Source organism: Neophocaena asiaeorientalis, unplaced genomic scaffold (assembly GCF_003031525.2).
Source record: "Neophocaena asiaeorientalis asiaeorientalis breed wild unplaced genomic scaffold, Neophocaena_asiaeorientalis_V1.1 scaffold461, whole genome shotgun sequence".
Lineage (NCBI taxonomy): Eukaryota > Metazoa > Chordata > Mammalia > Artiodactyla > Phocoenidae > Neophocaena > Neophocaena asiaeorientalis.
Genome location: NW_020173230.1, coordinates 4,182,509 through 4,197,367, shown reverse-complemented (window position 1 = coordinate 4,197,367; position 14,859 = coordinate 4,182,509). Strand labels below are relative to the sequence as shown.

Here is a 14,859-nt window from a genome sequence, read left to right as displayed (position 1 = left end):
GCACGGGAGGGACTGATTAGAGAAGCCTTCATCCTCCACCCCAACCGCGGGACTCTCAACCTCCCCTCCCCCCTTTCCTTTCCAGAGCTTTGCAAAGTTCGGAGCCCCTCCCGCCTCCAGGGACAGGAGGGGTGGGTTGGGCTGAGCTCGGGGGGCTCGGGCCGCACCCATTCTCTCGGTCCTGCGGCGCGACCTCAGCCGGTCTCCCTATCAGAGCCTCTGTCTGGGGCCCCCACCTGCAAAATCGCTCCTCTAGGGCTCTTCCAGCCTAAAGCCTGTCTTCTTCCACCTCTCGGGTGCTGACTCTCCCTCCCACTCCGACCGCGTCTCCCCGACAGGCCGCACGGCGCCCGACCGCACAACGACCCACCCCAGGACTGCGTACGGAGAGCGGCCCTCCGCCGGCCTCCGCGACAGTCCGGATGTGGCCGAAATACCGCGAGATCTAGAAGGTGGGGTGCCGGAAGCCAGGCCACTCTCGCGAGGCCAGGTGGCGCAAAGCCGGGAGGCCCGGTGCAGCGTGGAGGTCGTTGGAGTCACTGTCTTACTGCCAGCTCCTTCGCCGACCAGTCCGCGCCGCGCCCGTCTCAGCCATGCTCTCCGCCCTCGCCCGGCCTGCCAGCGCCGCTCTCCGCCGCAGCTTCAGCACCTCGGCCCAGGTAGGTCCTGCGAGGGGCTGCCTGCAGGTGGAGGCTCCCCGACCTAGGCCACGTGTGCTCCTGGCTCGCGAGCAGCCTTGACCCCCGGGCCAGCCTGGACCGCAGGGCCACCTGGTGCTGGTCCTCGGCTGTGGCGTCCTGGGCCGGCCCTGATACCGGGCAGGAGGTGCGGGGGAGAAAGCCCAGGAGTCGGGGGTGGGGAAGTAGTCCAGCTGGATCCAGGACCGGGGCGCTTCTCCGAGTCTCCCAGTTCGCCCCCGAGCCCCCCAGAGGGTCTACTCTTGACCTGTGCTCCTTCAAGGTGGAGAAGCCAGGGCTCTAGGGCCGAAAGTAACTTATTTTCCATAGTATTTTGAGAGACTAACCTCGTTCTTGCGGCGTCCGTACAAGCACTGTGTAATTTTTTAGTTTGTTTGCGGTACGCAGGCCTCTCACTGTTGTGGCGTCTCCCGTTGCGGAGCACAGGCTCCGGACGCGCAGGCTCAGCGGCCATGGCTCACGGGCCCAGCCGCTCCGCGGCATGTGGGGGGCTTCCCGGACCGGGGCACGAACCCGCATCCCCTGCATCGGCAGGCGGACTCTCAACCACTGCGCCACCAGGGAAGCCCCTACACTGTAATTTTTAACTCCATAGTGCAGGCAGGCAGAGATACCGAGGGCAGAGCATTGGTCCAAGGTTACACAGTGTTTTGGCCAGAGGATTAAAATTCAGCTCTCCTGACCACTGTCAGTGACTTTTTTTGGATCATCAAGCCTTTCCTCTAAGAACCTGAAGACTCTGCTTCCTCTTGAGGACCTTTTGAAGGCTCCTTCCTGCGGTGGGCGGACTGGGCCTGCCCCCGGCTGTTGTTAACTGCACGGCTTGGCCTGAGACTACTTAAGCCTAAGCTATTTTTAGCCGTCGTCTTCTAGGGCAGCGATTCTCAAACTCTATTGTGTCAGAATCACCTGAAAGCTCGTAAAGATCAGAGGCCGAGGCTCATCGAAGGAGGGTAGGACCTGGGCCTCCGTGTTTTTTACCAAGTTCCCCAAGCGATTCTAATACAACCAAAGTTAGAATCCAGGAGTTGCCCACATTGCCTCTTGAAGTACCACACCCCAAAAGGGAGGTGATTATTAAATGAGGTTCCACATTTCTTACTTAGCTTTTGTTCTTCAGATCAGTTTCCTGTGCATTCAGTTCATTCGAAAAATAAATATACGAATGAGTACATTTGAGTATCCGTGTTGCCCAGAACTGTGCTGGGTGCTGCAGGTGATACCAGGATGAGTGAGAAGTGGCACTTAAGCCAACAGTGAGTAAACAAACGTCGGACAGGTGGAGGTGATGAAGATTGATGCTGAGGAGTGGGGGAAGGGAGATTAACTGCAGGTAAGACAGTGGGATTTGCTGATAACGATTTCATGAGATGTATGGAGAGAAAGAGGAACATGGAGAAAACCAAGGCTTTGGGTTTTGGAGTTGAGATTTGCTGAGGTGGGAAATACTGCTAGAAGAGAGTGATTGTAGGGGGGTGGGTATCAGGAGCTCAGATTTGGATGTGTTGAGTTTAAAATGCCTATTGGACATAAAGGTGGAGTTGTTGAAGTATATAAGTGTATATAAGTCAGAAAGATGAGCTTGAGCCAGATGGTACATTGGCCTAGGGAGACTTCAACCTCAGTGTATTTATGTCTTTCCGTATGTACTAATGTACTAATATGTATGACACAAAACACAGAAATTTAAAAACCATAACAGATTATAAAAAGCAAACTTATAAGTGAAGGAAGTGTTACTCTCCATCCATTTTCAAAGCCCCGTTGCTAAACAGTGTGCTGTTGACAACCACTCCTCAACGTGGAAAAAGATACGGAGTTTGGAAACAGCTTGTTTACAAAGAGATCATGAGCTAACCTGCAGTACCAAAGATTCGCATCTCACTGTAAAGATATCACCACTTACAAGTTATGTTTTTATAAATATTAACTAAGTTGATGAAACCTTATAATATACAAACAATAACATCACCTCGTCACACTGAGAGCAATCCCCTCTTTCCTCTCCCTGTTTTGGGTTCATCTGTGTCACGTGGGACTGATTCACTTAAGGACCCTAACTGAGAGCACCAGGTCAGTCTGTTTCTTGGTAGAGTTTAATTCTTCACCTGATTGGTGAAAATAAAGACACAGCCTTGACATTGACATCCTGCACACCAAGGGAACTGTCTTATGCTCCCCACATTGGAGCCCTGGTCAGCCTTGGGAGCCAGGCTGAGTAATCTGGGCGTGAGGAACTTGAGAAGATTTTTTACCCAAGGAAATGAGTAAAACTTTGAATTTTTGGAAGGGTGGTTTAGAGATGGAGCTGAGGACCTAAGTTAGATAATGGAATCAGGATGGAAATCGGGGGCAGATCGGGAAGATGCTTGAGATGCCAAGTCCTTTCGTGTCCTAACTGGGTGTCTCCAGTAAGGGAAGAAGCAGAAGATGGCTCTAGAGTCTTGAATTTGGGTGAACACAGATGCCATTTGGGAACAGGGATGGGAGAGGTAGTAAGGACAGATTTATTTACACAGTTGGGTTTGTGGGACCAGTGGGTATGCCTAACAGAACTGGGAATGTGGAGTTGGAATTTGGGAGTCCTTAGGATTCGGGACAGGATGTGGGAGTGATAATTGAAGGTCTGGAGATGGGTGAGATTGCCAGACCTCAGGTTCTGGGTTGGTCCAGCTAGTTTTCTATGAAGTCAAGGGTCCACCTTTAAAGCACCAACTTAAAAACAAACAAATGAAACCTGAATTCCAATCTTAGATGTAATATATGCTTTTTAGAGTTTTAGTTTCCTCGAGCAGATTACACTGTGTGGTGGTTTTGGGTTCGGCTTGAGTTTTGGTTTGTTTGGTTTGATTTTTGTTTTTGATAACGGAAGCCCGTTATTTCTAGCGTCCATTGCTGTGGAACACAGTGTGCAGTGATAATGTAAAGACCCAGAGTACACGGCTGCCCTAGAGGACCACACGCCATGCTTTGCGTTCTTGTGGCTGCTCTTCTCTCGGTTTGTCTTCTTCCCTGGCAGCTCCCTGCCTGCTTGCCCGGGATAGGCACCCCTTCTCATTTGCGAGTTTAGGTTAGAAACAGCCTCACTCGCAGTGGTTAAGAATCCGCCTGCCAATGCAGGGGACACGGGTTCGAGCCCTGGTTCAGGAAGGTCCCACATGCCGCGGAGCGACTAAGCCTGTGCACCACAGCTACTGAGCCTGCATTCTAGAGCCCGTGAGCCACAACTACTGAGCCCACGAGCCACAACTGCTGAAGCTTGCGTGCCTAGAGCCCGTGCTCCGCAACGAGAAGCCACCGCAATGAGAAGCCCGCACACCGCACCAAGGAGTAGCCCCCACTCACTGCAACTAGAGAAAGCCCTGTGCGCAGCAACAAAGACCCAATTCAGCCCAAGATAAATAAATTTATTTAAAAAATAATAAAACTGCACATTAAAAAGACCCAGTGCGGTACTCTGCAGTTCATTACCCTGTGGATCCTTTTAGTGCTGACTCCATCTTCACAGTCCTCTCTCTGTGCCTCTTTCTAGAACAATGCTAAAGTAGCCGTGCTGGGGGCTTCCGGAGGAATCGGGCAGCCGCTTTCACTTCTCCTGAAGAACAGCCCCTTGGTGAGCCGCCTGACCCTCTACGATATTGCTCATACACCCGGAGTGGCCGCCGATCTGAGCCACATAGAGACCAGAGCGACAGTAAAAGGTATTGAGCACGCCGACCCTGGAGAACTTACATCTCTCCTCCCCCGTCGGCCAGGATTCAGGTTTAGAGTGAGATTCTTAGGTGAAACTAGGTGTTCAGAGACTTGGGGTTTCCATGTTCATTTTAGAATTAAATTTTATAAATTACTGCACCTTTCTTGACTTGAGTCTACAAAAATTTAAACAGTGTCTTTGAGAATAACAACGGTGGTCTCACCTTCCCATTTTTAATTTTTTATAATTTAACAAGTAATATGAGGATGGGGAAGAGGCAGCCTCATGCAGGGGCGTGGGGGCAGTGAGAAATGCTGCCACCTGCGCCCCACCTTGGGCCGTCCCTCCACCCCAGGGTTTCCTCTGCCAGCTTCTTCAGAGCATGGCCACCTTAGGAAAATCCAAGGGACATCTAGCTATGTCATCCAAGAAGTCACTCATAATTACATATAATTATATATATCCTGCTTATCTTACCTTCACATTATAGCAGCATTTTTCCATGTCACCAAATTCTTGGTAAAATCATTTTTAAAGGTGTACTATAATTTATCACTTATTTATTATTATATCTACAGTGTTGTCCATTGGGCTGTTTCCTGTTTTGCTCTACTGTAAATAGCTAGGCTGTGTAAACATCTTTATCTTTACATCTTGTTTCTTAGAATCCTTAAAAAAAAAAGAATCCTAAAAGTAGAATGAGTAGGTATGACTATTTTAAAGCTTTTACTATAAAGTGTCAGATTGCTGTGCAGAAAACTTGTACTGCTTTCCGTCTCTGCTGTCAGTGTGAGACTGTTGGATGGTGTTTGCATGTATCTTCATCTCGTGTAGACAGCACAGGAGATTGAGTGACTGTCAGATCATTTGTTCGTGTGCCTTCCGTGGTCCCTCTGAATTAGTTCGCTCATTTTCTTTTGGGCTGTACATTTGCGTTTCCAAAAGCTCCCACAATAAGGGAGAAGTCAAATCAAAGCAGATTTTGGCCGATTTCCCCGAGATCTTTGAACGTGGACCTTTTATTCCTCGGATGATAGGAGTAAACAGAATGGATGCTAATATTTCATCCCTGCTTCTCAGCACGGGGCTTTTCTCTCCTGGCCTCCACCACGCCTTCTGATCTGACTCCGAGACAGAGCTTTTGTTAGGATGACCGTGATGTGGCATAAGCAGCTCTTACTGGGAGCCGAGAAGGACTTAGAAGTGCTGGCGAGTTGGGTTGGATAAGGAAAAGCAGCCGACTTGGCTGATTCTGTGGGAACCTGGATGGTTACTGTGTTCCGAATCGGGACTGGGCCAGTGAGGCTGGAGGAAAGTGGAGTGAAAGAGACTGTCCTGCCAGCCGGTGTCATCAGGCCCACAGTGGTAGTTCTCCAGAAGAGGAACCCCTTCGTGGGCGGTCCTTCCAGCCTGTCTTGAGGCCTGTGGCCGGCCTTGGACTCAGGTGGGCCCATCCTACCCGGGCTCTGTCCCCACAGACGTGCTGGCCTCTCCAAGCCGGAAGTGGTGAAATTGCTCACGTGGGTGTTTTTTCCAGGTTACCTCGGACCTGAGCAGCTGCCAGACTGCCTGAAGGGCTGCAACGTGGTGGTGATTCCAGCGGGAGTCCCAAGAAAACCAGGTGTGTGTTGAACTCCTTGCCTAGCATCTCCCCACAAGTCAGCTGAGGATGTGGTTTTCCATGAAGAATGGATCTGGTCAGATCTCTGCTGCAGAAAAAATTCCAAAGTCTCCCCAATGCCTGTGGGGTACAGATGAAGCCCTCCACCTGTCCCTGGGTCCCCTCGCCCAGTCTCATTGTGTTCTGTGTGCACTTTTTTTTTTTGCATGCAAGGCCCTTTCCTCCACCTGCCTCCACCTTGGAAGCTGTACTGGTCCTTGGTGATCCTCCTCGGGTATGACCCCCCTCATTCCCCTGCCCACGCTCCACCCTCACAGACCTCTGTCTTGGCACTTATCACACTGGGCCATTTTCCCTACAAGATGGATTTACTTGAAATAGGGACCCTGTCTCACTCATGTTTGAATTTCCCATAACAACAAACACACACAACGTGGTACGTGTTTGGAAATTCGTCCTGTGCTTTATGAACACCTCGAATTGGATTGTTCTCAGGCATGACCCGGGATGACCTGTTCAACACCAACGCCACGATTGTGGCCACCCTGACTGCTGCCTGTGCCCAGCACTGCCCCGAGGCCATGATCTGCATCATTGCAAATCCGGTGAGTGCCGGCCGCTGATGCCGCATGAAAGTCCACAGTTAGCAAAAGTGTGCTTCTGTGCTTAGCGGGGAATAATCGGGTTCGTGTGCTGAAATGGATAAAGTGGATGAGCTAAAAAAGGCCCTTAAATTTATTTCCTAAGGATTCCTTCTGGCATAGACAAAGTGAATTTTAACCTGGTTTTCCCATCGACCGTGTGCCTTTGGGCAGATCACTTCCCCTCTCGGTATCTTAGTTTTTCCACCGGGAAAATAAGCCCATTCCTGAGGCTGCTTCAGCCGTGGCTGTGGTAGCCTGTTAACTCCTTTTTCTGTGTTCTACTTGGGGTTTGCAGTTCCTGCTTCCTGGCGCCTCCTCCCTCCTCACACTCACACATGGTCCAGTACGCAGCCCCCCAGGCCCTGCTTGCTGCTTTTTGCAGGAAGCTAGTTCTTCAGTTCAGAAACTCCGGGTGCTGTGTCCCTCCTGAGAAGTCGGCTGTGGCTCCCACGCCCGCCCTAGCAGGGCCTCAGGTTGCATTTGACAGCAGCCCTTCTGTTCCTCCCTGCTGGTTGGTCTGGTCTCGCGAGTACAAGAAGGATCTGGGTGAAAGTGCAGTGACACTGATGTGGACTCAGGAACGTGGCTGCTGATAAACACGCAGAGCTTGTGCCCGTGGCCTCTGAGAAGAGGATCCTGCCCTTTCCAACCAGTTCACCTTTCCTCGGGGGCAACTGGTCAGAAGATCTTGGGGGGCAGATTAACCGGTGCCTAATATAAATCTCGCTGGTTTTGTCTTGTTTTTATTCTTTCTATGTACCAGGTAATGTGTTAAACCCTTGCCATGTATTAAATCACTTAAATCTTCACAACCACCTCATGAGGTAGTTGTCTCCCGTTTTAAGAAACTGAGTTCTAAGGAGTTGAGGTAACTTGGCCGGGGTTACGACACAGAGTGACAGAGCTGGGACTGAGCTTGTAGCTTGCAGCTTCTTGCTAGGCTGTCTTTTTTTTTTTTTTTTTTTAAATGGCCATTTGGGCTAAGTCCCAGCTGGAGCAGAAGGTGCCTTGTGGAGCCTTCATCACATTTTTAAGTTGATAGTTGAAGGGTCACGTGCATGTTTGAACTTTGGGCTCGGAGGCCGCCAAGGAGAAGAGTGCCTCCCCCAGTGAATGGTTTCTTCTTTCTCGTGGCGGGGAGAAGCAGCAGTCTTTTAGAGTAGGGGCCTTCCATCGTGAGGGTCGCTTATCAGGGCAATTTACTGTGACAGCTTAGAGCTTGTTCATGGTCTGACGAGAAGATTTTTCCTCCTGTTGCGAGGCTCTGCTCTCAGAACACAGGCAAATTCTGCCCCTCTCTCTTGGATTTACTAGGTTAACTCCACCATCCCAATCACAGCAGAAGTTTTCAAGAAACACGGAGTATACAACCCCAATAAAATATTTGGGGTGACAACCCTGGACATTGTCCGAGCCAACGCTTTTGTTGCAGAACTGAAGGTAAGAGCTGCATCGGGCATCTTTCAGGTTCCCTTTTGGAACCTCTCTGGCTATGCTTGGCTCATTTACGGGCCTGGAGGACACCGGGGCCCTTACAGGCCACATGTAACCGGAGGGTTTACATGTCTTTATAGCTCGCCTCCTTGGTGGGAAGCAGCTTGCGCGGGGAACGCAGACAGCAGGCCCCTGCGGGCTGGAACCGGCCAAGCTCGCTCTTCTCCCTGCTGTAGCAAGGGTTCGGCTTTCCCTGGGTTTCTCACTGGCTAGACTGGGTTGTGCTCTTCACGTTCATCGGCTCGGCTCTGAAAACTGGTCCTAACAGGTTTTACCCACTAAACCATTAGACAAATGATAAAGTCAGCAAACACGAAGAACTTGGGAAAGTCCCTGAAATCATGTCAGAACTCTTGTCCCTGGTCTGTGTTCTGACTCCCTTCCTGGGTGCCTGCAGTGACTTACCTCACTTCTGCTCCCGCTGGCTGCCTGCTTCTTCCTGAGCCGCCAGGCTTGTCCCGAGGGGGGTTTGGCACTGGCGCCAGGTCTGGAGTCCTCGGTACCTTTCACAGCTCGCTGTCTAGTCTGTTGGGTTATGGACCCAGCAGAACCACTTCCTCTGGCCCAAATAAGTGTCCCTCCTGAGCTTCAGGCCATTTTTCGTGAACTTGTGGAAGAGGGGGTCCTCCCAAGTCGGGAATAATTGTCGCACACACAGCTTAGTGAGAAGGGCGCACGCAAGACCGTTGACCTTCCTCTTCCTCCCCTGCGCCCAGCACTTCTCCTCTGGGGTGTGGACGGTACGGTGCCCCGCTGCGATTCATGCTCTGGCGTGTTCCTCAGGCTCTGCTCTCCGAGTGGGGTCGGATCCCTGAGATGTGGCCCCGGGGCCTGGGAGCTCTGTGAGTGAAGCAGAAAGAGACACTTTAATTCCAGAGACAACTGAATCACCGTTTCAGTGCACGTGTGTTTAGACTGTGGTTGACTTTGAGTCAGGAAAGGCTTTGCGGAGCGGGTCTCGGTGAAGCCGAGTCTGAACGCACCCAGGCCGGGAGGCGGGGGTTCCAGCTTCCCGAGGCACACACCCCCGGTTCCTGGAAGCAGCAGTGCTCGTTCTCTTAGGGCTCCCGTGGTGCTGCCAACTCCAGGGGGAAGCACGCGCTTCCCCTGGGCCCCTAATCCTGCTGCAACAGTAGATACCTGTGGCTATTTGAATTAATTAGAATTAAATTAGAAACTGTGGTCCTCTGTTGCACCAGCCACACTCGAGATGCTCCAGAGCCCCACGTGGCTGCTGTGTTCCCACAGAGAGTTCTGTTAGACCGTGGAGGCTTGGCCTTGAAGCTTTGCCACGTGAGGGGGGGGAAGCATGTCTCCGCCCCAGATCCACCAGTTAAGGAGTGCGCCCTTTGCCTCAGGCTGCCTGGCATTCTGAAAAGCTCCTGGATTGCGGGGAGGGTGAAAGGCTGCCCTTAACCTCGCAGCCTCTGGCTCCCCCCTCGGCCGTCTCTACCCCCGCCTTCCACTGCGCTTGCCCTTTGCACTTCATGCTCTGCTCATGGTACCTGCCCTGTGAACCCCCAGGTCTTTGTTCTCTCTGCTCCTTTTGCCTAGAATACGCTTCCCTTGGTGGAGTCCTGCTCCTTCCCAGATGAAGTTAGGTCTGCCCCAGGAGGCCTTCTCTCAGGTGCCTTCCAGAGCCACCCTGTGGCTGGCTTCACCCTTCGCGTTGGAGCGTCTGTTTGTATCTGTCTCATTTTGGACAATGAGCTTCTCAAAAGCAGGGGCCCTTTCTGTTCGTGCCTGTGTCCCTGGTGACCGGCGTGGTGCCCTGGCCTGTAGACACTGCCGTGCGTGTCCATTAACGGTGCTGCTGGGTCTGCCCACCCTCGTGGCTGGGCTCCCCGACCTAGGCAAGGCTGGTTCCTAACTTACGGTGTCTCTTTTTAGCAGCTGCAGCATTTGGGGACTGCTCACCCCCTCCCGTTACTCCCACCAGCTTCTTTTTTTGACTGTGTTAAGAAATACCTGGTTCGCAGATTCTTGGGGGCATCGTGCCCCCGGTTTAACAAATGAATCAGCCGTCCCAGCAAGCCCCACTTCATGAACCTTGGCGTTGTGACCCCTTTCAACTTGGTTTCCTTCTTTCTGTTCCGATCACTGTTTGAGTTGACAGACTTCTCACCCCTGGGTGTTCTGGAGTCTTGCTCTGATACGAGGTGTTTGTTCTCTGTAACAAAGTGTAGGCACGTAAGTCTGAGCTAAGGCATGGGGATGACATCAGGTGTGGGAAAGAGGATTTGTCATCCTCTGATTCCAAGAAGCTGTCGGACTGATGGGAACCAATTGGGACCCTTCACGAAGGCAGTTTTCAGCGCATTGTGAAGGGAAAGCCTCGGAGTGACCTCACCAGACACCGAGTTACTCACTGCATGTGTTGAAACTGCAGGGGGCGCCTAGTGGGACATGTGAGCACGGCTGGAGTCAGGCGGCCTCTTACCTGGTTTCCGAGTTCTGTGGATTTTTCCGGTATTGGTGCTTTAGGTGCATATGACGTGTTTTACACACAAAGTGCTTGTTAAAAGTTAATCAGGCTTTCCACTTTCGGTGACCAGGGTTTGGACCCGGCTCGCGTCAGCGTTCCTGTCATTGGCGGCCATGCTGGGAAGACCATCATCCCCCTGGTCTCTCAGGTGCGTGTGTCACCCTGCCCGGAAGCCTCAAGACCACGAACACAGTTCAGAGGTTCACTTTGGGGCCCTCGGATCAGGCTGACACGGATCTCACCGTCTGTTGTTACTTTGAAGCGTCCACAGCTGCGGGAGTGAGTGTGGTCAGAAGGTGTTCCAAAGGGCCAGCTCCTACACAGTGAAAACTGCTGGTGGAAACATCACTGCCTTCCCGATTAGGTCAGGGCAGGCAAAGCTGCTTTGTTTAAAAATGAGGAGAGACAAGGTAAACACCACTGAGAATAAGATAAATCACCTCATAACCTCAGGAGAAAATACTGAGGAAGCACCTTTTAAACCTAAGTTGATGGACATCCTACAAAGCGAGCGTTCAGTACCCTTGACAGATGTCCTGAAAGCCAGGGGAGGACTGAGGAAGCAGTCAAAGGCGAGATCCCTGGGTGCTGGTGGGTCCTGGGCAGAACCCTGAACAGAAGGGACGGTAGTGGAACAGTCGGTGACACTTGAGTAAGGTCTGTGGTTTAGTTAATTTCCTGTTCTTTATAACTGCACTGTGGTTATGTAAAGTGTTACCAGGGTAAGCCGGGTGAGGAAAAATCTTTCTGCTATTTTTACAACGTTTCTCTAAGTCTAAAATTAGTCCAAAATAGAGAAAGTTTTTTTTTTTTTTAAACGAGTAGAGAACTCACTACACCTCCCAACAAAGTCGGCTTTTTCTTTAAGGAAAAGGTCTTGATTTCCCACGTGGTAGCGATGCCGGGGCCCGCCAGGCGTGGGGCTGGGAGGTGACCGGAGCCTGGTCCTGCTCACGTGAGCCCTGTGACTTCCACTTGCAGTGCACCCCCAAGGTGGACTTCCCCCAGGACCAGCTGACCACCCTCATCGGGCGGATCCAGGAGGCCGGCACGGAGGTGGTCAAGGCTAAGGCCGGAGCAGGTAGGCGCTCAGGCGGCCCCAGGCTTTTAGAGGCACAGCCGAAGACTCATGAGGGCCCAGCAAGGAGTGGGTCCTTTTCTAAGTCTCACGGCCATCTGCTCGATAAGCAGCCCCCCGGTCAGAGGGCAGCGCAGCTCGCTGTGGGGCGTGGAGTAGTGTTTGAGGTCAGCAGAGCTAATTGCGTGCCGTCTGCGGGTCTGTCACTTCAAGGGATGCTGACCTAAATTCCTGATGAGACTGGAAAGCTGGAGGTTATGCAGATGGGGTTTTAGCTGGCGGGGAAGCTCGTCTGGGTCTTACGGTTGCAGCGCTAGCTTGGCTGACCTGCCTTTGTCCTCCTAGGCTCCGCCACCCTATCCATGGCGTATGCTGGAGCCCGGTTTGTCTTCTCCCTCGTGGATGCGATGAACGGAAAGGAAGGAGTTGTCGAATGTTCCTTCGTTAAGTCCCAAGAAACGGACTGTCCGTACTTCTCCACGCCATTGCTGCTGGGGGTATGTATCCCAGAGGCCAGGTCTTGGCCGGAAGGAGGAGCATTTTCTGTAGCTGAGACTCAGCAGCTGTACTCCATGCGTTTGCTTCATGGTTCAGATTTCCTTGTGCAGTAACTGCATCTCACTGCCTGGCCTGTGCTTGGACTTTTGAGGGTAGAAGCATCACAGAAGCAGTGGCGGGGAGAAACCTCAGTCTGTGGGGGCTGACGGGAATCTCACGGCCCCAGCAGCCGGTCAGCAGCGGCCGCCTGGGTATGTTTCCCAGTGAGACCCTCGCTGTGTCCCGAGGCGGCCCATGGACAGCCCTCACAGAAGAGGCTTCCCCGCACCAGGCTGTGCTGGTTCCTTCTCATTCTGACCTCAGGGCCTGCCGGGGCGTGCACACATGTTAGACCTTCCAGCTCAGGCGTTCCTGGGCTCTGCTCCTCGTCTCACTGCTTTTCCTCCTTGAAATGCACTGGGACGGGGCCCTTCTAGTCACCTTGCTGGCTTCAGCCAGGCTGGTTTTGGGGCAGCTCTCTGATCTGCTTGACTCCTACCGAGTCTTCAGTGAGCAGGTTTCCACGTCTTAGCCGTGGGCACCCGCTGGAATCAGGCAAATGTGTGCTCGCCTTCCTCTCATGCCCAGAAAGAAGCCCTTCCCACAGACACCCTGGTGTCCAAAATCCCTGAGACCGACACTGGTCTCCAGAGCTACCTGTGGTTATAGCTCCAGAGCCAGCTGAGTGCAGGTGTGTGCAGCATGGTGGGGCCTGTAGGAGAGGCCCCCAAGGCTGATAGTCCTGGTCAGGGAGGCTCCGAGGAGGCAGCCTGGACGCCAGCCTGCTGTTTTCCTAACATCCGACGTGTATCTCCTTAATTACGTTGGATTCAGGTGGCTACGAAAGTGTTTCTTCAGTCCTTTACCAACTTGGGAAAAAAACTAGATCCCAAAAGTACACTCCGTGTCAGGGAGAATAACTCAGGTGCTACTAATTATTGAGTTCTTTGTGTGCCAAGCAACCCACATGTGTCCTCACAGCCTCCTGTGGGGTCGATAAGGAAACACACTTGGTGGGTGCGTGACAGGTGCACACACAGTGAGTGCCAGAGCCCGGCTCCCAGCCCAGGGCTGAATGACAGAAGCTGAGCTCCTGGCACGGCTCACACCCGTCCGGCACCGTCCTGCCCCGTCCCCAGGGCGTGCGGCTCCCTCAGCAGGCTGCCCAGGAGCCACCGGTTAGACAGGCAAGGCAGGCCTGATGAAGTTACAAGTGGGATTTTCTGTAACACACCCATTCATGGAAACTTTCTTGTAAAATCTTACCACCTCCCCTCTCTCCTTCAGAAAAAGGGCATCGAGAAGAATCTAGGCATTGGCAAAATCTCCCCTTTCGAAGAGAAGATGATCGCCGAGGCCATTCCTGAGCTGAAAGCCTCCATCAAGAAAGGAGAGGAGTTTGTAAAGAGCATGAAGTGAGAAGGCGGTTAGTGAGCAGGCCGTCTCCGTAACTTATTAAGGCATCGTGTCGCTGCAAAGCCACTTCAGACACCGTGGTCTTCTCAGTTTGCTCGGATGATGAGTATTGTATTAGCGAACTACCCCTTCCAAATCTCGGGTCAGTCTGTCGGTGCGTCAATAAAAGCAGGCTTTGATTTTCTTTTCCAAGGTCTCCAATTAAATACTGTGCTTTCAGAGCCCCATTGGAGCTGACTGCAGAGTGTGTGTCTGACATCTCTTCCATCACGAATTAGAATCAGGTGTTGTTTAAAAAGTAGACTTGGGCTTCCCTGGTGGCGCAGTGATTGAGAGTCCGCCTGCCGGTGCAGGCGTTCGTGCCCCGGTCTGGGAAGATCCCACGTGCCGCGGAGCGGCTGGGCCCGTGAGCCATGGCCGCTGAGCCTGCACGTCCGGAGCCTGTGCTCCGCAACGGGAGAGGCCACAGCAGTGAGAGGCCCACGTACGGTTAAAAAAAAAAAAAAAAAAAAAAAAAAAAACAGTAGACTGAAACATCATGGTCTCATCAGTAGCTTCAAGCCTGTGATCTTCATCAGTAACTGCTCTCCCAACCCTGCTCTTTGCACCATCGTGTCCCTCAGGTGTGTGAGCTGAAGGAAGGGCCAGCTTGGGTCTGATTCCTCGGTGTCCTCTCGCCTGTGCGGGTGGCAGCTCAGTGGCTGACGCTGGGCTGCTGTCTTCTGTCGCAGGTTCTTTCTGTGTGGTTTTTCTGGCCAAGCAGACAGCACCACTGGCTGGACTTCGTCCTCTTCTGATCGAGCCCTGATATTCAGTGGCAATGACTAGCCAAAGCCAGAATTGTGAGGAGGGCTGGGCAGGGGCAGGAACAACCAAACCAAAACACCAGCTGCAGCCACAGGGCTGAGGACACAGGGGAGGTGGCTTCGTGTCTTCATCAGTGGCCAGAAGGGACTTTGTTGCATTAGCTGGGCTGAGGATACATGTGGGGAATTAAAGGGAGACCTGATTCCCTTCAGGTACAGTTTGCTCCCCAGAAGCCGTGGCCTCTGAAGTGGAAACTGAGAGCTCAATACCTGAGAACTTTCTGACGACAGGTGATGACCTTCCGGTGAAAGGGCAGGTGGTGCTCGAGCTACACCCAGTAGACAGAGACCCATTTATCTGCAGCTTTTTTTTTTTTTTAAACTGC

General features: G+C 52.4%; 1 protein-coding gene across 1 annotated transcript; it reads left to right on the top strand.

The window, feature by feature from the left end:
• The first annotated feature begins 483 nt into the window (after positions 1-483).
• Positions 484-13,904, top strand: MDH2 (malate dehydrogenase 2). Its single transcript, XM_024745496.1, has 9 exons — positions 484-659; positions 4,231-4,399; positions 5,930-6,013; positions 6,509-6,618; positions 7,972-8,097; positions 10,707-10,784; positions 11,618-11,717; positions 12,060-12,211; positions 13,539-13,904. Exons 1-9 carry the CDS (start codon positions 594-596, stop codon positions 13,668-13,670), a joined length of 1,017 nt encoding a protein of 338 aa, XP_024601264.1. The 5' UTR covers positions 484-593; the 3' UTR covers positions 13,671-13,904.
• The last annotated feature ends 955 nt before the right edge of the window (positions 13,905-14,859 follow it).